Source organism: Corvus hawaiiensis, chromosome 8, assembly GCF_020740725.1.
Source record: "Corvus hawaiiensis isolate bCorHaw1 chromosome 8, bCorHaw1.pri.cur, whole genome shotgun sequence".
In the NCBI taxonomy this organism is placed as follows: Eukaryota; Metazoa; Chordata; class Aves; order Passeriformes; family Corvidae; genus Corvus; species Corvus hawaiiensis.
The window spans coordinates 13748163-13770475 of record NC_063220.1 but is presented as its reverse complement, the minus strand read 5'-3'; the positions used below and the strand labels follow the sequence as shown (position 1 = coordinate 13770475).

The 22313-nt window shown below is 44.2% G+C and overlaps 1 protein-coding gene across 9 annotated transcripts in view; it reads right to left on the bottom strand.

Moving 5' to 3' along the window:
• Positions 1-9923: 9923 nt before the first annotated feature.
• BTRC (beta-transducin repeat containing E3 ubiquitin protein ligase) overlaps positions 9924-22313 on the bottom strand; it is a 120591-nt gene continuing 108201 nt past the window's right edge. For all 9 annotated transcript variants that reach the window (XM_048310749.1, XM_048310753.1, XM_048310752.1 and 6 more), the window contains 6 exons: positions 20578-20827; positions 19791-19909; positions 15471-15581; positions 14794-14872; positions 11323-11516; positions 9924-10300 (listed from right to left, as the gene is read on the bottom strand). In XM_048310749.1, the coding sequence (XP_048166706.1) occupies positions 11355-11516; positions 14794-14872; positions 15471-15581; positions 19791-19909; positions 20578-20827 (721 nt within the window). In that variant the 3' untranslated portion in view covers positions 9924-10300; positions 11323-11354. The remainder of the gene's footprint in view (positions 10301-11322; positions 11517-14793; positions 14873-15470; positions 15582-19790; positions 19910-20577; positions 20828-22313) is intronic.

Genomic DNA, 22313 nt, shown 5'->3' with positions numbered 1-22313 from the left:
GATCAGGACATCACCTTTACCTCGGTGCAGGTGTGCCGGCTGGCTGCAGAGACCTTGGTGAGAGGGCCACAGTGGGGGAGACCTGTAGGAGCCACAGTCCTTCTGGGGATGGTCCTGGTTCATTCCCAGAGCAGCAGGATGAAGATCCATTTTATTGGACATCCCCATGGGTGAGACGACTTGGCAAGAAAACATGCAGCCTGTGGGTCCCAGCCACGTACAAAGCACCTGCAGTGCTGCAGGGCAGCCCTAAACATGCCCAAGACTCACCCCAAGCCCTTGCTAAGCAGGGCGAAGCAGCAAACCTGGGACAGGATGATGAGCCAGGCCATGCTCTGTCCTGCAGCCATGTTCCAACTCTGGTCATTCAAGTACACGGCTCATCTCTGGGAGCAGCACATGGAGGGTTAAATGTGTCCAGTGGGCTCTGGAAAGAGGAAACAGCAGCAGCAAGTACCTACCAAAAAACCCTCCTGGAGCTTCCCAGCTCTCTGCACTGAAGCCCATAGCCATCCCCAAGCCCTGGGTTCATCCCTGCAGCCACAGCCCCTCCTCCTGCCACACACCCTGATGCTGGGGCCAAGCAGGGACATCCTCAGGACACAGCTCCAAGTCAGGGGATGGCTGCTGCCTTGATTTAGGGAATAAATATGGGTTACTGTCACTGGTTCCCAGCAGTGGAGCTTAGCAGTAGATGCAGAGGTGAGAAACTCGTGGTGGGGCAAGAAGGGGGAGGAGGAAAGCCTGGAGTGCCAATTAAGGATCACCAGGGAGCTGGGTTAATTACAGACACTCCTGTGACCTGACCCAGTGATGGTGGCACATGACAGACAAGGGCTGGTGAAAAACAGCCACTGCTCTGAGCTGCAAGGGAGCTTGTCTCCACATTTTATAGGCATTCCTCCCCTGCCTCCATGCAAGGAATTCCTGGCTAAAACATCCCCTGTGGCTGGGAAAGTGGCTGTGAGGCTATAACCCACCCTTATCCCCACCCATCGTCACTCCCAGAGCTCCTGGCCCCCTCTTGCCTCGCTGCTGCCCCAAACTCCAGACACAGCACTGGAGCTATCCCTGTCCCAGCACTCCATGTCATGGGATGCTGACACACCTCCTCTCCTCAAGGCATCTGACACAGTGCCTGGAGCACGCAAAGAAACCTAGAACTGGGAGAGGCAGAGCAGCAGGTGGAGCTGGTCCCAGCCCACATCCTGCAGAGTGATGGCATTTGCTGAGGCCAGGAGGATGGAGAAGCAGTTGGGAGACCTCAGGGCTTCCCCTGAGCTGACAGCTCCCCATGGGAAGGTCTGTCCCCCTTTCCAAGATGAGCTAGAAATCCCTTGGAAAGGATGTGGTCTTCAGTGCTGGTCCTGGGGGTTTGCCCAGCACTATCTAGTCCAAACTAGATAAATTCTGCAAGGAAGAAATAAGCAGCTCATACGAAGGCAAGAAGATGCATTGCTTAGCAGCCACTGACCCCTTCCTTCTGCTGGAGGAGAGGGAACTCGGCAGCACGGGCAGAGCTGCTCACAGACATCGCTACTGCTCCGAAGGTCAGAGCAGTTTGCCAGGGCTGCCCTTTTGGAGCTGACACTGCAGAAATGGAGATGGTCTGGCAGCCTCCCCACCTTACTGCCCCTTGGAGGAGAAGCTTTCCTTGATCCGCCTTTGTAAACAGCAGCAGGGTGCTTTGGGCATGGGACAGGGAGTTTTGGATACATCAGCAGTGTGATGTTAACCAGGGGCTTGAGTTTCTTCAAACCAGAGGCCTCCAGAAGAAAGTCAGTGCTGTCCCCAGTGAAAGCACTGCTCAGGCTGCTGTCTCTGCCTTGTTGCACTGGAAAGCCCATCTGACTGTTTTCCATCTGCAGGCAAGCTATTTACCTGTATAGGTGAGACCTTTCCAAGCCTAGGTTTTCATGGTAATGTTCCTTATCCAAATTTGGTGGTCCCCAGCTGATCAGCCCCACAGCTCAGCAACCTCCCTGTTGGTTTGGAGAATTCTAGCTGCTCCTAACCAGCCAGGTGCATGTCAGCAAATCATTTCGGAGAGAAAGCTCAGGATGGGAAGGTAACATGGGATGTGAAACAAAGAGATCTCTCTTGGAGATATAATGAATGTGTGTCTGAGCTGTCTTAGGGTAAAGCGAAGTGGCTGGTACTCACAGACATGCACTGCTGGCATGGATCAGCTGGCAAAGGGGTCACATTGAGATCTATGATGGCTGCAGGCCGTTGCATGGGAGAGCACAGCAGCAGCTTATTTTTCCTCTCTTAACTTCTCCTCCAGCAGCCCCTCCTGGGACAGGATCTTGGGCAGTGTCTATGGGCTGGCTGTGGAGCAACTTGAGCACTTGGAAAAGCATAGCTATCCAGAGCTCTCAAGACCAGGAGTGGCACCTTATTCCCACAAAAAATTGAATAATTTCCACATCCTGGGCACTGACACGAGTGCCACAGGGAGCTGTGCCACACAGTACTGTGGAACAAAAGGGGCCAGGACACTGCTGGAGCCAGGCACAGCCCTTACTCCCAGGACAGCCAGCCAGCTCACCCACAGAAATCCACAGCAGCATTACACGTCTGTCTGCGCAGGGCTTTTTGTTTCTTTGGCCATGCTGCCTCCTCTCCTGAGAGCTTGTCATCCTCTTCAACTGCTAAACTGATCCTAAACAATTATTGTAAGAATTACATTCTTTCTAGCCTAGCTAATCTAAACTGGCCAATTCCCCCTTTCCAAAAAGTACCTTACTATATTCTTGAAGGCATGTATATAAGATAACAATAAAAAACCACCAAACAAGAGAAGATTTCATTTTAAAGCTGTAGGTTGATCAAATGCTGTTAATTTGAAGCTATAGCAAACATTACTTTCCTCCTTCATTTGAAGTGGAAATAAGGCACACATTTTTAAACAGAAAGGGTAATTAACCACTGAATCTATTTAAGATAAGCTGTTCATTCTTTTCCAGTGGAAATTTACAACTGGGATTGCTTTTCTTCCTCAAAGACTCTCTTTAGTGCTTGAGTTTTTGGATGCGAGTCCAGATTTCCTGAGAGAAGTTTTCCAGCTCATGCCCTGCAGGACAGCAGTCATAGTCCTAGAAATTTGGAATAAAGACCCTGATTCTCATCTTTAAAACATCAAGGATAAGAAGGGGAAGGACTGTCTAAGGAACATCTAGAAATAACCCACAAGAAGAACCTGTTTCTCATGGGAGCAGGCAGTATGTGTGTTGTCTAGGTACACACAGACACCTGGGACTGTGGGTATGGAAGGTGTCTCATTTGTATGTGCTCACAGGTTGTTAAAATCAAGCTGCATTCTGTGTTACAGACCAATCCAAAGCAATGGATGAAACCTGTCACTGCAACTGCTCTACCAAATCTATTATTGGGTAGGAGGAAATAGAGAGGGAACAGAAAAGGTTAAAGTGGTGTAAATATATATATATATATATTACATATTATATATATATGTATGTAAAATATATATTATATATGTGTGCACACACACACATAAACACCAAAGCCTTGCCAAATAAAGCACGGGGCTGCTGGGAACTCTGTCACAAGGAGAGATGGAGATTGGAAGTGACAAGAATTCTGCTCCCAGCACTTCAGAAAAGCAGGAGCCTTCACAATCTCCAGTCCCCTGCTGGCTCCCAAGAATGGAGCCAGCAGGGAGAGAGATGTCGGAGTGCAGGGGTTTGTTTGTTTTCTGACCACCCCTGGAGTCAGGATCTTAAAACTGCGGTGGCCTTTGTTTTAAAAGGGGCTGTTAAGTAAAATGGAAAGATCCAAGGCAGCTATCCAAGGAGCACTTTTAAGAGGAAGGTATTCTGAGGGCAAGGGTGCTTGCATTCTGATTCGGGTGAGCCGTAAGCACGGCAGCATCCCCAGCCACAGAACTGCATGGCAGTGCTGCGATATGTCAATTACTCACTCATTATTGAACAGCAGGATTCTGATTAGCTTATAAAACAAATTTGTGCTTCTCCTACCAGGATCTTGCAACAGTACCCAGAAAAACACAAAATCTTTACAGCTTTCCCCCCACACTTTTTTAATGGGCAGGACAGCTCCAGCTCTTCTCTATCAGTCATATCCACTCTCTGGCTTACAGGGCAGACTCATCTGCCCCAGCCAGAGGCCATTAACTATGAATGGAGAGAGTGTTAATTAAAAAGTATGCTGTGGTTTTAGGAATAAGTGGTTTTTTTCTGACTGCCAGGGCAGTCTTTTATGCTGCATTCATCCATGAGCAGCAGCTCTGAGGTGGGACTGGCTACTGCAGACTCTGTGTGTCCTGTGAAGCTGCATCTACCACAAGCTTGGGGCAAAGCTGGCCACCTTTTGTCCCCAGCACTTCCAGGTGTTCATGCTGCAGATGTTGTGTACAGTACATTTGTAGCAGACGTGTGACTCACACACATGGGGCTCGAGGAAGATAGAGGATTGATATTTTGACAGTGTCTTCCCCCCACCCCCCCAAAGGAAAACAGGAGAGATTCACAGCTTAATCTTTGTATTTAAGTTATTTTCTGAACAGTTAAAAAAAAAAAAACAAACCACACTGTTACCATGATCCTAGCTCAAGTGAACATTAGTACATTAACTACACATCACCGTAACATAACCACAAAATTCAAAGCACTCATTACTTAAGAATCCAGATAACAAATATAGCAGAGTAACAAACAGAAAACTCTGGAGAAACCATGTTCTTTCTCACCTCTCCCACTTCCACAGCCACCTCAGCCTGAGCAGACCGGAGTGATGCAGCACAGGCTGGCCTGGCAGGCATGCAGCTCTCCTAAATGCAGTGATGGAAAATGACAGGAAGAAACGGGACAGTACACTTTGCTGAGGTCCACACTATTGTTCTGCCATGCTAAAACTGGGGCTAGGCTAAGCCCTGCAGTGCCTTGCATGATAAAGACAAAGTAGTCGAAAGCAAAGTTTTACACTCAAAAGCAGCTCCAGGTTTTCACACCGAATTGCCCAAAAATTCTCACAGGTAGCTCCTTGTAAAAAGTCACTGCAGACAGCCCACTGGCCTGCCCCCTGCACGTGGAGTTCTGCTCAGATGTAAACCAGTGCTCAAGTGCCAGGAGGTTAAAACACTTTCCCTGTGAAGGCAACAAACTCTTATTCATTGTGCAGGTATGAGCAGAGCTGCTCTGTGATGAAGACTTGTATTTCATGCTCATTTTCTGGCTACAGCTGCACTTGGCTCCTGCTTGAGCAGAAATCAGGGTATCTTTTAGGGTGATAGGCTATTAAAAAAAGGGACTTATTTAGGAGTTGTCTACAGTATCTAAAGGGCTTGCTGCACATCCATGTACATCAGAATCCCTCTGATTTTGAGAGTATCACCTTAACATCCCTAAGGATCAACCAGTGTTGCCAACTCCCATGGGTTATCTGCTGGGCAAGATACATGGAAGCCCAGTGATCTTTGGGAACAAGCACAAAGTCACAGGAAGAGTTTTCTGACCAGTCAAAGGATGATCTATTCTGGCAATGTGCCAAGGCTCCCCCTGGGGATTTAAGATTTTGTCCAGCAGTTTGGCTACACCTCATCTTTAAAAAAAATGGGGCAAGGGGGGAAAGGAGGGGAAGCCAAATGCTCAGCAGGCAGCCATTCCTCTCAAACCACGACTGGGATTTTAGAGAAGGAATACACCCAAGGGACCTGCTGCTCCTGTCTCGGAATTAAAAGCAGGGGCAGAAAGACTGTGACCTCCTCATGCCAATCAATCCAGTAGGTATCTGCCAGCAGGATAGAGGGATTTCATATGGAGACCTCCTCTGAGGACAGCTGGATCACTTGCTGTTTCCCCCCTCCTTCTGGGAAGCTGCTGCTTATCACTTTGAGGGGAACAGTAGGGCAAAGTTCAGCATGTCAAGTGCATCATGCATGCCACTTGGAGACCCTGGCAAAGCTCATTCTTCTCTTGGCAAGTATAGCTTAGACCATCCCTTTCTCCTTATGCCTCCACTTCATCCTAAAAGGGGCATCAACTGACAAGTTCAACAGTTGGAGGCCTTATTTGGTCACCTCCTGATGACTTCTGATCATGGCAAACCTCTATTCTTCCCAGTCAACTGCACAGGCTAAAAGATCTATTTTCAGCACTGTCCCCACTTCTGTAGAGATCCATCTCCATCCCCACACTCCCCTATAGTTTTTAACCACTCGGGTCATCTTCTCCTTTTCCTCCTATAGTTAAGGGCAAGCCTGCAGTAGGAAGGCTGGGCATTCCTTCTTGTTCCCTTCCCTAGCTAAGAAGAGCTGCTAGTATTTGTGATTTATTAAATGCACATATTGCCCTTTCCCAGTGAATTAAGGAATAATAAGCCACAAAGGCAGATCTAAAATCATGTTAAAGGAAGCTAACAAAGTCAGGCAAGAGCCCAACTCAGAGAGGTGCTTCCCATAGGAGCTGGGATGCCAAGAAACTCAGAACCAAGCCTGGAGCTCTGCTCAGACTGAGGAAGGGACATGTGGAAGGGGCAGATACACATACCTGGGAGTGGAGAAATGTGCATGATACTCTCCAGCTTTTTCAGTGTTCAAAAAAAAATTAAGAAAAAGAAAAAAGGATCCTTTGGAGCAGGAGCAGGTGGTGGGTAGGTAGAGCATGGCGGTCCAAGTCAGCTTCCAGTTTAGAAACAAGTGTAAAGCATTTCAGTGTTTCTGATGATCACAGACTTCTCAACTTGTCACCTGAATCCTTCCGTTCCAACAGCGGATGTGTCTGTCCTTGAATGTTAACAGGGAGCAGAGGGAGCTGCTCCAGAGGAGACAGCTGTAGAAGTTATCTCACTGCAAACTCCTTCATGCCATTTTCTATTTGCATATTTGAAAGCAAGCTGTGTTCCTCTGAGGACAAGAAATATTTGCAGCAGAACTGTGCCCTATTGCAAAGGAGTCACATGCAGGAGATGGTGTGGCCACAACAGATTGTCCCACACCTCCAGTACTTTCCATCCCATAATCCAAGGTGGAAGGCCAGCATGAGCTTCCTACTTGTGGGAGAAGTGCCGATCTCTATGCAGCAGAGGTATTTAATTTCAAAGCAATGTGCAACACTTAAAGCCCACAGACACTTCCCAGCCCTTTTTTATCTCCTTTCAGCAGGCATGTTCTAGTTATTTTCATTATAAACTCTGCAATTACTCCAATCTGGTTGAGGGATTATCCATTCTGTTCATGCTGAAACCTCTCTCTCACATGCACTCTTGCACACTCACACACACATGCACACATATCCTACGGGAAGGGAAGGGAGTTTGAAAGAGCCACTTTCTTCTGACATTGGGAGATCTACTCACCAGATTGCTCCTCCCTGGGTGCACAATAAACACCACCAAATGCCAGGCTGTGGCAGTTTCAAGTTCAAGTTAGATCAGTTAACTTCAGTTTCCTTCTTAGCTATCAGAAAATTTGTACAACTCAGGGAGTGGGGTAGGAATCCTCACCCTTCTGCAGTCCTGTTTGAAGTACCCACACACAGTCCCTTCTTGAGGGTGACGCACCTTTCTTACCATGTGCCAAAAATGGATTTCAGCAGTTGCTTGCTAAATGTACCTTAAACAGCTCTATACAGCAGAGTACAAAGTATGGTACCATACTTTGAGGACCCAACAGAATAGCAGCACAGAGCAGCAGGGCTATGACAACCAAGGACAATTTACAATGGTGGTGTCTCTTGTGTTTGGCCAGCCAGTCTGCCAGTTTTCCCAAGTTCTCCCAATTAGCAAAAATAAAACACATCCTTATAGGTGTTGGCCACAAAGATGTCATTAAAATATTAGGAAGTTCTGCAGCCTTCAGCAGCTGGAGTAACAGATCATTATTTTCTACAGTAACAGAAATGGAAAAGATAGAGGAAGACCAAACTGAGGAAAATAATTATTACATTTTCACCAAGGTCATGTAAACCCCTGCTGATATGCAGCCATGCTGCAGACCTTTTAATACCTGAACTTAGAGGGACAGTGTTCAAACAGTATGAAGACTCAGAACTTGAATTCAACAAAGTTTGGGATGTAAACTTTGATTCTCTATGCTCCCTTGTCACTTTGGCTTTGGACTGCAATATTCATGATATGTAGAGCTGTCTGAAAGCCAAAACAGCCTTCCTGGACTTAAAAAGTAGTGCCAAAATTAGTTGTGGATAAACATTGTGACTCAGAACTCATTTATGATTCTGCAGAGGTAAGCTGCTCTGTCACTGTTACCTGAACAGAGTTGTTAACCTGTTTGACTCTTCTACAGTAATAGTTCAAACAGAAAAGAGGAGTGTCATCACATGTTCTGAGATGCTTAACACTGCTGCCCACATGCTTCAGGAAATGCACTAGGTACTCCCCAAGAACCAGCTTTGCCCTCCTCCCTAACTTCATTGCCTTCTCGTCTGTCTTAGCTAAATTATTCAAGCCCTCTGGATTGCTCTTTGGGGACTCTAGGACCAGCTCCTTGCTAGATTTCACTGGTGGAAAAAGCACATCCCAAGCAATTAGAAACAATGCAACTGCTTCCCCAGCAAAGTGAAGTTGATGAGAAAAGCTTATAAAAAAATCCCATCTGCCAAGTTCAGAGGGTGTTAACAAAGCCAGTTTAAACATCTCCAGCCCAGAGACAAAGGACCTCAATTTCTTACTGTGGGATTGGAGCAACTCCCCACTAAAGCAGTGGAGATCATTCCAGACCTACAGCAGAAGATCTGGGCCTAAACCTGGAATGGCCAGGGACTGATTTACAGAGTCTTTTCTGATCTAAATGCAGGCCAGCTGCAATTCGTTCCAGCTCTGTGAAGAGAGCTGTTTACCCCCAGACCTCTGTCCCGTTCAGAGACATGCAGAATTGCTTCTCATGTACTTCCTCTTCAGGGCTATTTTTGTCTTCTAAACAATGACAATTTGCAGAAGTTTCAGCCAGAAAGCAAAGACCCATCTCAGCTATCAGCAAAAGGACTAATCAGCCTGTGTCCCTAAACCACAATGCAGTACATAAGTTAGAGAAGCAGACCAAAAACTCCTTAATCCCTTCTAGCAAAGCCAGCCCCAGAAACGTTGCAGAACTGGCCTGGAGTCACTGCTAAATGCAATGATTGTCCTCATGGCCACACTCATTTTACTCAACCACCATCTCCAGGGTGTGCATTTGCTCATTCAAGTGAGGCAAAGTCTTACTGTCACGGCCAGAATGTTGTGTAGTGTCTCCACTCTAGGGTGGCTCTTCAGAGTGCCACGAAGTTTTTAACAGCTCCCTCTTCCAGTACCCAGCTACAGCCTCTCTGAGGGGAGAAGGAATGGAAAGATAGGAGCAAAATCCAGCTTTCCTTCTCACCCCAGCCTCAAACTTCCTCCAATTTACAGAATGATTCATAAGCCATCAGCAACATACTGTCTTCAGGGAGAACAGCAGGAGGAAGATGGTACAGACAATCCCTTTGCTAGTGAAATACTGTCCTGGGCCAACACTTCATCTTGGGTGGGGGTGGACAGGATTTCAGCCCCAGTCCATCATGCTTGGGACTTTGGCAGGAGAGAGTTTAACTTGTCATTGACTAGCATTCCCCAGCCAAGCAGATGTTAAGGGGAGACTACAATATGCATCAGCTTCCAAAGGGTTAGCATAGCAGGCAGGAGAGGAAAGAGATGGATTTGGCTCATAATAGTCAAATTTCAAGGGTCCTCTCTCCACAAAAAAATAAGCCTGCAGTCAGAACAGCCAAAAGCCACAGGGAAGCTGGGGTTGGGGGGGGTGATGGTCTGGCTGTTATAAGTGTTTCTGTTGCTCTTCAGAGCTGAATGCTTTTTCAAAGGCCTAGCAATGGATATTGACTTCAGCCTGAGTAGCAGCCTCCTCCCCACCCACCCTCCCACCCACCCTGAAGTGACTCTCAGCAGGATGCACTGTGGCTGTAAGTCTTCTGCTTAACAGCAAAGCAACACATTCTGGCAACATCTTAAATATATTCATAGGACATTGGTGACTGGGCTTGGAGGGGAACCAAATGGGGTAAAGGGAAGAGTGAACATGAAGAGGGGAATGAGGGAAGAAAGGGATGGGAAGGTTTAAAAATGTTAACTGTTCATGAAAGATAAAAGTCATCTTCTGATATAGCAGCACTTTAGCAGTCAGCCGCGCTGAGTAGACCCTGTCTGAGATCAACCGCATGCCAACTTTGTTCCAGAAACAAGTCTGAGAGCCTCTCTCTTCAGCAAGTATTGGTTACGTGGATAGTTCTTTTGTCCTGGTATTTAAATACTGCAGCTTAAATGAGTCCTGGGAACAAAAAACAGAACAAACGAAACAAACCCCATTCATACGAAGCCTTTTAATGATTTAAAATAACATCTGATTGACCAGAGTGTTTGAGAAAATCAAGATCTGACAGGTCCAGAGCATCACTGTACAGTTACCGAAAAGGATACAGGATGTGCCCCATGATAGAGCATTTTCATGGGAAAATGTCACTGTGGACACCCCTTTGCAGAAGCCTGTCAGCTCTTCTGCCGTCTTCTCTCTTATGTTTACTTCTCTTAACAGTAATTGCGCATGTACCCACCCACGCAGGCAATCATGTTATCCCACTTCACTCACATGCATCAAATTCACTCTACAACTGACCCAAACATATGAAACATTTTATCCTCCCCCCACTGTGCTGGCCAAGACAAAAGGTGATGAGCAAACCAACCAGGCTCTGATATGAATAATTTAACATCCATGCTATGCAAGAGAGAACAAGGGCTAGGCGCTATCACTAAATTATTTTGCACACTGATGCATCTCGATTTAATTTGCCTGGGCTTGTGCTTGTGCCTCAGTGTCTCCTTCCCTAGCCAAACTGTAATCCTGAATCAGCTTGCTGCAGAGTGAGGAGAATGGTGATCACTTCAGAGGGAGGTTCTTGGCAAAACCCTCTGCCTGGTGACAACTGCCCAGGGTCAGGCCATCTGCATTCTCTTGTTAGGCAGCAGCTGCTCTACTCGCTCTGCAGAAACCCCTTCTTCCTTCTGGACAGCAGTATAACTGATTTAATTATTGATGATGATGGACAGAGGAGGAGGAGTTCGTCAGGGGGAGTCATAGGCACCACATGTCACAAATCCTAAAATAAAATCCCTATTCTAAGGTATCAGAACCATTCCTGTCCTTTTACAGGACACTGTAATTACTGTATAACCAAGATGTGAAACACTGATAGACCCAGCCAGTTATTCAAGCAGCAGGCTCACACTACCTCCAGTGTCACCTTTGAGCCTCACCTTATTTTTTAAAGTTTTTTATTTCTTTTTTTTTACCTGTGCGAGTGTGAGGTACAGTGTAGTGTTATTTATCTGGAGATGTAGGTGTATGTTCTGGACGGGGAACGAGTGGATTCTGCCTGGGCAGCTGGGTCATTCAGAAAATCCCAGATGAGGATGGTGTCATCATGTGAGCTGCTGACGATCTGGAACTCATCAAACTGAAGTCGAAAGACTCTTCCAGAATGCTCCTGAAATGCCAGCAGGAGACACGGCATGTTACTTTGCAAACTAGCTGGCACCTGGGATGGAGCAGGGAAGATGAACTTGGGCTTGATTTTAGTGTTATATTAATTTCTCAGTAAACCTCACATGACACACTGCATCACCATCACAGAGAATAAATTAAACCTTCTCTCAAGGAAAAGGGTTTGCCATATCTGAGTACTTGACGTGCAGGAAGTTTACATTACAGTTGTCCCACTACTCCTTAAATCCCAATATTAGACACACATTGTGCAGAACAAACCAAACTCCCTCCACCACATAATTCCATCTGCTGAGACTGACAGGTGCACTGTCTTCCTTATTCCATGGCAAAACTCCTTCCTGAAATTACAGTATTCCCAGGTGCAGGAGGTTACAGGGGAAGAGATGAGAACTTTGCATTCAAGACTTGGCATCCTTGCCACTGCTGAAGAGGAAACAGTTTAACCCTGGAGGACACTAAGGAGCCTGTTGTAAAGTCCAGTGACACAGTAGTAATTCCTCCTAAGCAGTTCTAAAAATATGATCTAGAAAGGGCATTCTTTATAGGCAGTTTGCATTCTGCTCCGAGGCACCAAATGAGTGGAAACGGCAATGATGATTTGGCAAGAGTTCAGATCATAATTAACAGGAGGCAATGGCAGGATCCGGGATATCACAGAGCAAATCCACTCTGCTTTCCCTTTTGTGTTGCCTATTTGCTCTTGGTGCTCACAACACTCCAAGAGCAGTAGCCTCCTCCTCGGTCATCAGGGAACAGAAACTGTGCAGCGAGGGTGAGCCCTATCTCTTCCACGAACACACATTTCTCTTTAGTTCTCACCCATTGTAAGGGGCTTCTGAGGGTCAGGAAAAAAACATGTCTTAAAATACTTTAATACTGAAATTACAGGTTTCTCAAACATTTAGGCAAAAGAGAATTGCTAGTTATGGAAAGGAAAGCCTTTGTCTTATAGCACAAGACTACAAAAATACAGCTCAGTTTACAAAACACAATAGCTGCTTTAAAGTGAATTTCTGAATCTTTAAATCAAAATTATCTGAAAATAAATGCTTACATAAGTCAGATTCTAAGATAAATTTTTTAGAATTTCTAATCAATGGGACCTTTTTGATCTTCGAAGTATAACTTAAATTTGTCTTATAAACATCTTAAGAGTTTCTGTCTTCCCACCTATTCTTAAGGGAAGTGTTTTTCCAGGTTTTGTGTTGTAGCAGTAAAGAAGTTCTTCAAAAAAGTATCATTACAACAGTCAGATCCACTGACAGATTACTCACAGAGATGGAGGGGGAGAGAGAGAGAGAGAGAAAGAGAGAGAGGTACTTTCAAAAGCTGTTTCCAAAACTCCCTTTTTGATCCCAGTCACTGTGGACTAGAAAGGCTGCCCTAGCTGGACTGTTTAGGTCATAAGGAAAGCTGAACTGTGAGCTTATTCTGTTCATGGAAAGCTTCTGTCAAATTCATGTGGCCACTGTTCCAGCTAACGGAAGACAAAACTGGAAGGGACCTGGCATGCAGCGAACATTTGTTATCTGTGCACTTTCCTCCTACTGTTTGAAAATTGAACACAAGCAGCAGGAGACTCATGATGTTCATTGTGCAGCCAGGTTTAATTTTGGAGGACGAGAGAAGAGGAAAAAAAAACCCAAACCATGGGTAAGCGGGTATAAGGACACCCTGTTGTCATAGAAGTCCTAAAAGCACTGCAACAGCTTCCTCTGCTCCCCACCCAGCTTTTGGCCCCCTCCATTGCTATCAAACAGGGATTTATGAGTATCCATGTGTTGAGATTCCTACAGTGTTTCCATCCCACCACTTCTGATTTATAATATAATTAGCTAGGGCACTTTGGCTGTCCACTGCTGGAAAATGCAGAGGAAATCACACCAGTTAAATTAAGTCTACAAGTTACTAGGCACACATTTGTCTCAGGCTGGAGCAGAAACACTGCTAATATCAAGCTTAAGTCTTAGACTCGCAGGATATGAGCTCATGGACCCAGAATTGTTCCACAGCTTGGAACTGGGTGACCAATGACAAAGCATATTTCTGGATTTCAGCCATGAAACTATTTGCGCTTCTATTTGGCTAACAAGAAGGTTTTTCAACATAGTACCTGTGGGCATCCAAAGCTCTCATGGACTCTTACCCTGTAGCTGATGGTCCAAATACATGATTGGAAAAGGTAGCATGGCTTAATGATCTTACTACCTGAGTCCTAGTGACCTCACAGCCTGCACCAAATGTGATGTAAAGTACTTCAGTGAAATCTACAACAACAGGAGCAATTCAGGTGGTTGATGAGTGTGCAGAAGGTCAGCCAGCACAGCTCAGCTGGTGAGAGGTAACCACACTTTTGGAGAATCAGACAGCCTTGGTACGATCCTGTTTTAGAGCACAGACTACAGTCACGTGCCACAGCAGGAAAAGGTCTAACATATACCAACCCAAACACTGCCCAAACACTTCCAAGCTAAGAAATAAAAACATACAGTACTTCTTTTTCAATGAGATTTTGGTACTGGTTGAAATCTTGCTTTATCCCCAGCAACGGTGCCATTTTTTTGGGTTGAATGTGGTGGAGGAACACTTACAGGAACCATCCCAAGGCCTTGGCTATCCTGGCATTCTTCTCACAACTTTCCCACATTATTGCAAGACCAAGCAGAGCCGTTAAACATGACTGTGAATGTTGTTAACACTCACACAATAACATTTTAACCACACCATCACGGACCTGCACTAGAAAGCAGTGCACAGGATGAAAAGAGCAATTGCTGTTTAAGCATAAGGCCATTTTACTGTTTCAGTCCTTACCTGCTTTTTCTTTAAACACCCAAAAGGCAGTTAAAAGCAATCCCAAGGGTGTTTTCGTTCCCATCCCTCAAATTTGGAATGCAGCAGTTTTAAGAAATTTCATGTCAACAATTCAGAGAACTTACTACTGCATCGTGTACTACCAGGTACACACAGGTTAATGTAAACCCATTGGCCCATGGATTCCAAAGATGAGTTCAAAAATGGCTTCAGTTATTAACTTCAAATCACAGAATAAAACTGTTAAAAAGCCCAGAGTGGAGTAAAAAGTCCAGAGATTCTTACTTTTAATGCTTGCAAAATTAAAAAAAAGCTGGACATCCAAAAAAACCAGACCCCTAGAAATTATTTCAAGATCCTGCAGACTGGAGGATGAGTTTTCACAGCTCAAGATGGCCCTGAACAAGCACACTTTTTTCAACACCTCTATCAAAAGCTCTTACCACAAGGGTTCGCAAGCAGAGGGTCCCTGCTGGAGCACGGGGATCCAAAGCAGCCACAAGATCCCATACTTTAATTTTCCTAGTGGTGAAAAAATAGACAAACACCATGGTTCTGTTAAAGAGAAAAGAGCAAGTACTCATGGAAAAAAAAACCTGTTAGTACAACTTAGCTAATGCACCAGTTTAAGGAAAATTACAGCAATCCTTCTGCTCTTGAGACCTGGTTCTTGCATTTCCCCTTTGGAAAGCTTATAGAACTTAATGGGAGGGAAAAATATGCTGTCAACAAAGTAAAACACATAAAAAGCAGGTGGTAATAACTAACAGAAACACATGGGAGTGCAGACATCTAGTGGCAAATGGTCCTGCAGACATAACCACAGATGGGAAAGATTGTTCTTACAAGTGGTTGAGCTGGAAGAGGTTTCAGGCTGAGTTGGTCAGATATTCTTACAAGCAAAAGAACTGGACCACACACATCAAATCACATGGACTTACTTCGAAAGAAGAACGAAAGCTATGCTCTGTAGCATGGTCCTCATTTACTGGCCATGAGAAGGTCCTCTTAGGATGACAGACAGAGAGTCTGATATTTATACAGAAGATGCACAAAGTAGGATGGGAGACACTGAGACAGACAGGAAGATGCAAAGCATTGACTATACTGATAACCTCACCCATCATATGCCCCACTGACTATCCTCTTGTTATCAAAGCGTATGCATCTCACCAACTCTTCATGGCCTTCCAGTACACGTAAACATGCCCCACACTCGATATCCCACAGCCTGGAAGAGAGTACAAAGAAGCATTAAGAATTTTTTAATACCTTAGCATTGCAATGAAACATTTGGTCTTTGCTTGTAGTTAATGGAAACTTGGAAATAAAGGTTATAATGGAACAAAAAAGAAGAAACAAACTACACTCATCACTCCTTTTCCCACAGTTAAATGGATTCACGATTTTCCACATGACCCTGTGATGTTACAGTAATGGGAGATGAGTCACAAACCAGTTGTGTCTAGTATCCACTGCTCTAGTAACACAGGATATCTCCCAGTTACCTTCACAGTAAGCCTCACTTTATTTTACTGAGGTTCATTTTTCATAAAAGTGTCGTGCCTTGGTTTTAAGATATTAAAAGAGGGAGATTTACCAATCCCCTTGGCTGCTTGTTTCAATTGATATGATCACCTTCACAGGGTATGAGCCCCTTTCTGTTACCCTACATGCCCATTTCTGATTTGGAGACTACCATCAGACAAATTAAGTCATCCATATAGTGGTGAGAAGTATAAGAATTAACAAGACCTTTTCCTTTGTCATTTCTTCCCGAGAAGGTAAATTTAATCTGTAATCTGGGCACCTTACGCATAAGCTAAAATGGATGCTCTGTGTTTATTATTTTGTAATGCATTTTCTTCTTGCTCTCAAATAACTCCTGCGGCTCTCTGTGAACTGTTTCTAATAATACAGTATTTTAAAAAGGTTCTGGCACCCAAACCAGTATACAGTAAGAGACCCAGCAACACCTTATTCTCTCAACTGTAAATATCCCAGAGTTTTGGCTTTTGTGATGGATTTTCAGCATGGAGAATAAATGAAAATACATAATTTTTACACTTGCATGCTACCTTGAAAAATAGTTAAACACTTCAAACAGTTATGAAGTAAGTCTATTTGTTTTCCATACTTTTTCCAGCTCTTTGACATGACTCCCAACTACCGTGGATAAAGAATGAGTATTTGCCTATAAGAACTGAAATTCTTTGACATGTATTGTCTAGAGGTGTTCCACCTCTGGCTGAGACATGCTCTGCTCATACAGTAGTCTTGTAATAGCAATATCTGCTCCGGCTCCCTGACACACAGCAGAAAGAAAGCAGTCATGGATGTTCTCAAATGCTCATTCAGTAAGTGCTCTGACTGGCATGAACTTCACAGTAGTGAGAAATATGGGGAAATATGTGGAATCTCTCTGGGTGACAGATCTTGAAGCAGCACAGCTGCTGAGAGGTCAGGTCACTTTTGCTTGAGAGACAATGAAAGAGATAAACCATCCCCACATATTTTACTCTTGAGGTTCCCCAGAGAATAATCCAGATCCAGTTGATGTGTGCCCAAGGCTGGTGGATAATGACTGCAGCTGTCTTGCCACAACAACTTGCTTTCACTTTGGACAACAGAGGAATGAACAGAACGCTTTTGTCACTGTAGAACCAAGAAAGGATAAGTTTATGCACATGTTTGAAGCCAACAAGGAGCACAAAGTGATTCTTCAATCTGTGAAGTGGATCTTTCAGGAATCTGTGAAGGACCCAATAGTTCTCACTAGAGTACAGCACACCAGTCAAGGTCAGAGCAAGCAACTCCATGGCAAAGGTCAGCCAAAGGCACTCTGGCTGGTCAGAGAGTACTACGTCTGTCAAGGACTGTAAACAGGATGGACAATGCCAGAGATTAACTGGTGCAGAAAGATTTGAGGAGCAATCTTGTGCCAGGAACTTTCATGCCGTGTGTTTCCATTCCTTGCCATTGATCCTGAAATTGCCAGCAGCTCTGGGAAGCTCCATCACACTAACTCAGGCCTGTATTTTTAGGTCCCAGTCTGAGGTTTTACCTGAATCTGAATGGGATTACAAGAGGTGATCATGTCCCTTGTCACGTGGCAAATGGGCCTTCATGTACAAAGGGATAACTGCTATTAAGAGTAGGGTCTTCTAGCAGAATTGGTGCCAAGGGTACTTCCCAGATTTCATAAGTTTCTCTAACTTCTACTTCTTTAAATATTCAAAGGAACAAACAGTAAAAGAGCTAAATTTAAGGCTTGAGAACTAACTAAAAAAAAAAAATCACTACAAAGTGTACGCAGTCAAAAACACCACCACTCTTCCTTCCTATAACTTTGGGAGAACTTCTGGAAGTAGAGGGAGGTCTGCAATTATCTCAGCCTTTAATTCACCTGAAAGCAGAGCTGGGAGATGTACAGAAGGCAGGTGAGTTGGAAACCCCATCTCTTAGCATGCTGTTGTCTAAACAGATCAGTATCAGATCCTTATGTGTGCACATACTAGAAACAGAATATATACTTGAAGACTAACCTAACTCATTAAAAACTTAACCCAAGATGATATAGTCTTATTTTATTTTCTTGCACTAAATTCTCTGATTCCCTTTTTTCTACACCATGTTTGTCTGTAGCAATTGAGAACTTTGGCCTTAGAAGCTAAGATACTGAAGTGATTGGATTAAACTTGATGGACAAGTTCCTTCTAGATGGAAATTAGCACAACGATAGTGATGTCTATGTAGTTGTGTCCTCTCACACTGGTGAAATTTCTGGCCTAAATCAAAACCTAAATAATTTTTCAATGTGAAGTCTCCCTGCAGAAGTCTCAGCTACTTCACATGTCCTTAATGTTTGCAGTTGCAAAACTAGAAATCACAAAGTCATCTTCTGGAAAAAAGTTTCCCTGCACCTGAGGTATAATGAACTTTTAAGTTCTGTATCAGCCTCTACTGAAGTCCAGCACACAACATCTGGTAGTGGATTAAAATCAAAACTACAAAGCACCAAGCCATCCACAAAGATGACTTAGGAACCTTTTTCTTAATCATTCTTCCACTGACTTGTGCCCTCTGCTAATGGCTGGGAGAAAACTGTCTTTTAGCATCAGGTAAGTGTTTTGCTTTGATCACACTGCTGCTAAACTTGACTTCCATTAAGATTCACTGTCAACATTCCTGAAATTCTAGCACAATTTATCTGTCAAGCAGGGATTTTGTCCAATACAAGCATAAAAGTAACTGTATTCCTGTTTAGCATTATCACTATCTTGACATTTATTTTTATTATCATTGCATATTTTAGATCCTTCCCTAACTGCTGTAGTATTTAACTATTTCTTATTCTACTTCTGAGACCAAGTTTCACAGTACAACTGCAGAGGCTTATTTTTTTCTCTTTGAAGAGCAGAAGTTCTCACCAAGTGGTGCTGTTCTTACACAGTCCCTGTAACACTTCTTCCCTTGATTAAGAGATGAAAGTTTCAGCTCTCCTGGTCATGCTCTCAGACAGCCCTGTACTAAAACCTGGCACAGTGTCCTGGTGATGTCAACCCAAGGACCGCTGTTTTCCTACAGAATGCAGAGCAGGGAGAGGCAGCATGTTGCAAACCAAGTCCACAGGCAAACAACAGCATGGATCATTCTCACTGAGGAAAAATTATTACTGACATGTGAAGTGAAGGGTTCCTGCTTACACTGTCCAGCTTTCAAGTTTTATCAGAAGGCAGACTATTACTGTAAAGAAATGACAAAGGGAAAAGGGAGGTTGCTGTTACTCCCATTTCCATGACAGAGCCATTTTCCTGCATCACATAAACTAATATTCAAGCTTGTTCTGTACATCCTGAAATTAGTGGGACATCCCTCTCCTAGCAGCTGCAGGATGTAGGGAGAAATTCTGGCTCATGATACCAGAAAGAGTTAAATCTCAGATTGCAACCAGGGCAGCTGGAGAAGTGTAAAAGGCAGCAAACTGAACTTCATGCTCTAAACCAGCTGTTCCAAACTTAACCAGGTGCCAAGTACCACAAGAAGAGTTTGGCGAGAGCCCAGGAGGATTTCTGCAGAGGATTAAATGCCTCTTACTGCAAATCTGACCCCTTTAACTAGACACATAGTCCAATTAAAATATCACAAGAGGACATCACAGAAAGTGGTACTTGCCAGCTCTTTCATACACCAGAACTGTCAGAGCAATGCAACTTGTTGATTAGTATGGGACTCTTGAGATGTAGAGGATGAAAGACAACACAGTAAAACAGGCTTCTAATATCTCTTTCCAGTAGTTCCCAATGTTCTATACCAAAGAAAGCATATTTCAAAGTTGACAAGGGTACAGAGCACTTCAGTTGCCTAACCTCTGCACGTGCCAGGGCACCAGAGACAATGTGCTTGCACAGAACTCTTCGATGAGGAGTTTGTCTCTCACCTGATGGTATTATCTGAAGAGCCGCTCACTACTAGCCTGTCTCTGTACTGCAGACATGCAATGCCTCGTTTGTGGCCATTTAAGGTGCGCACAAATTCGCAGGTACTAGTGTTCCATACCTGTGACAGGAAGGGGGGAGGGAACCACACAGAGACAAAATTATTACGAAGAGACTAACAAAAGATGGTGTCTGTATGATACATAGATGCATCCAGAATACTCTTAATGAAGATGCTATCATTAAGACTGGGAAAATTACCCCTCTGATGACCTGCGGTTATAGTCTGCAACTGATAGCAGGTTGGGTCATTGTACACAGAAGATTTTTGCCACACAGTATCAAATTAGCTTCCAGGTTTAGTATTCTTGGGCTATTATTTACACATGATATAGATTCTCTTGAATCTATAGATTCTTTAATGCTGCAGACTGGGATCGTAGCAGATACACTTAAGTGTCTCCTATCCACTCACCTTCACTTTTGTCCCCATGCTGCCCTCTAACAACTGTTTAAATGACTGAACAGACTATGGAAGTGGTCATGTAGAAAAACAACACAGGAAAAATTGTTCTTTTTCAACTGCAGCTGTACCTGGATCTGATTTACCATAAGCTCTCTAAACGAGTTGTGCAAGCTCAACTGAGGAGGAATGAGTGCAAATGAGCAGGAGGAAGAACACTGCTTCTAAAGGAAGATCCGGCCAAGGGCCATCTTCCCTGTGTGGTCACTGTTCTTCATTAATAAATACCCCAGTGCTACAAACAGAAAGCCTCTGAAACACCTCACCTTTATAGTTCTGTCACCTGATGCTGATACAATGTACTTGTCATCAAAGTCCACTACGTTGACGGCAGCTCGGTGCCCCACGAGCACCCTCCTCAGGGTGATGTCTGTCGGGGAAGCCATGTCCCACACGGCGATGGAGCGGTCTTTGGAACACGTCACCATCATGCCGTTGTTGAAGCGGAGGTGCAGCACGGCTTCGCAGTGGTGGATCAGTGTATTCAGCATCTCGCCTGCGTTCACGTCCCACACTCTGCAGGTTCAGATTTCAAACCAGAGAGAAGAGAGTTAAAAACCTGCACAGTGCATTTTCTGCAGAGCGAGAGAGGGAGAGGTAATTGACTCTCTAGTGGTATTAGAGAAGCAAACACCACAAGTTATATCTACATCTATTAAATAGTTCATTAAAAAATGTATTAGATAAATCTGTTGATTATGTGTACATTGAGACAGTCCAGCAGCCAAAAACTCTGCAATGCAGTTAACACCATAAAAATAACGCACCCAAGAAAAAAGCATTCTTTAATTAAGGGAATTTAGTGCTGAGGAAAGTTAGAAGACTGATGGCCTTAAAAACTGGTGTTTCCTGGTTGTGCCAGCCTATTATACACTTAATTTCCAGTCAATGTGGAGAAGTAAGTTCCCTGACAGGTTTAATTTTTGACCTATCTCACAGGACTATCAGCTCAAGTGCCAGTTTATACAGAAGCAGAAGACAAGACAATTCTTTTCAAACAAATACAAGTAATTGCCACAAGTTGCACCATGATTTGCATTTACCCTGCGGTGCATCTGGTACATAGCTACATTCCAGGAATGTGCTGAATACCCAAATTAAGACATAGCATTTATGTCAATTTAATGTTATTGGAACCAACTGTTTCAACTGAAAGATAATTTAAGATGCACGTTAGACAGAAGCTTCATACAGAACTTCTAGCACTTGAAATGAAGATTTTAAGCCTTAAAAATATTTCTTTTGGGCTATTCTGTTGGCAAATTTCTTTTGCCCTCCATAAAGAGGAGGCACTATGACACCTGTATCCCAGATACACTATATGAAACCAGAAAATGGCTGTATCATCAGACACATCAGACACTGCAGAAGTTAAAACCTTCCGCTGCCAATAAGGCAAGCAGTAAGAAAAGGCAAGATGTGAGAAAGACTTCTAATGTCTTATTTTCTAACTTATGGAAACTGAAGTGCATCAACTTACGGACTCTAAATGAGAAAGAAAACTGCGTTCCAATTAGAAAATGCAAAGGAGGAAGAACTGAAGACCTGAGCCATTAACATACAAACAGTTTGCAGACAGGGTTGCCAAACTGAACAGGAGCTGGAGACCCACTGACTTCTTTGGACAAGTGCATCCCTGAGATCTCAGAAGCATTAAGAGCCCATCTGTACTGTCTATTGGATGAAGCCTCTCTTCCTGAGGAGACCCAAGGATAAAAGTGATGCATCCTATGTGCCTCTGGGGTCTGCACAAACATTTATAGATACAGTGGGAGACAAAGTATTCCTGGGCAAGTAGCCAGTCTGCAATTTGGCCTGCCTGGCCTGATACAGAAAATGACAGTGCTTGTTACAGACATCAGCTTCTCCTTTTGCAATCTGTTTAGCCCAGTGCAGTTCCCACACCACCTCCAGGCAGGAGGTGTTGCCAAAATTCTGGATTCCTACCAATGACAGAACCCCAAAACCTAGCAGAACTGCAAGACTGCATGCATCACATGTC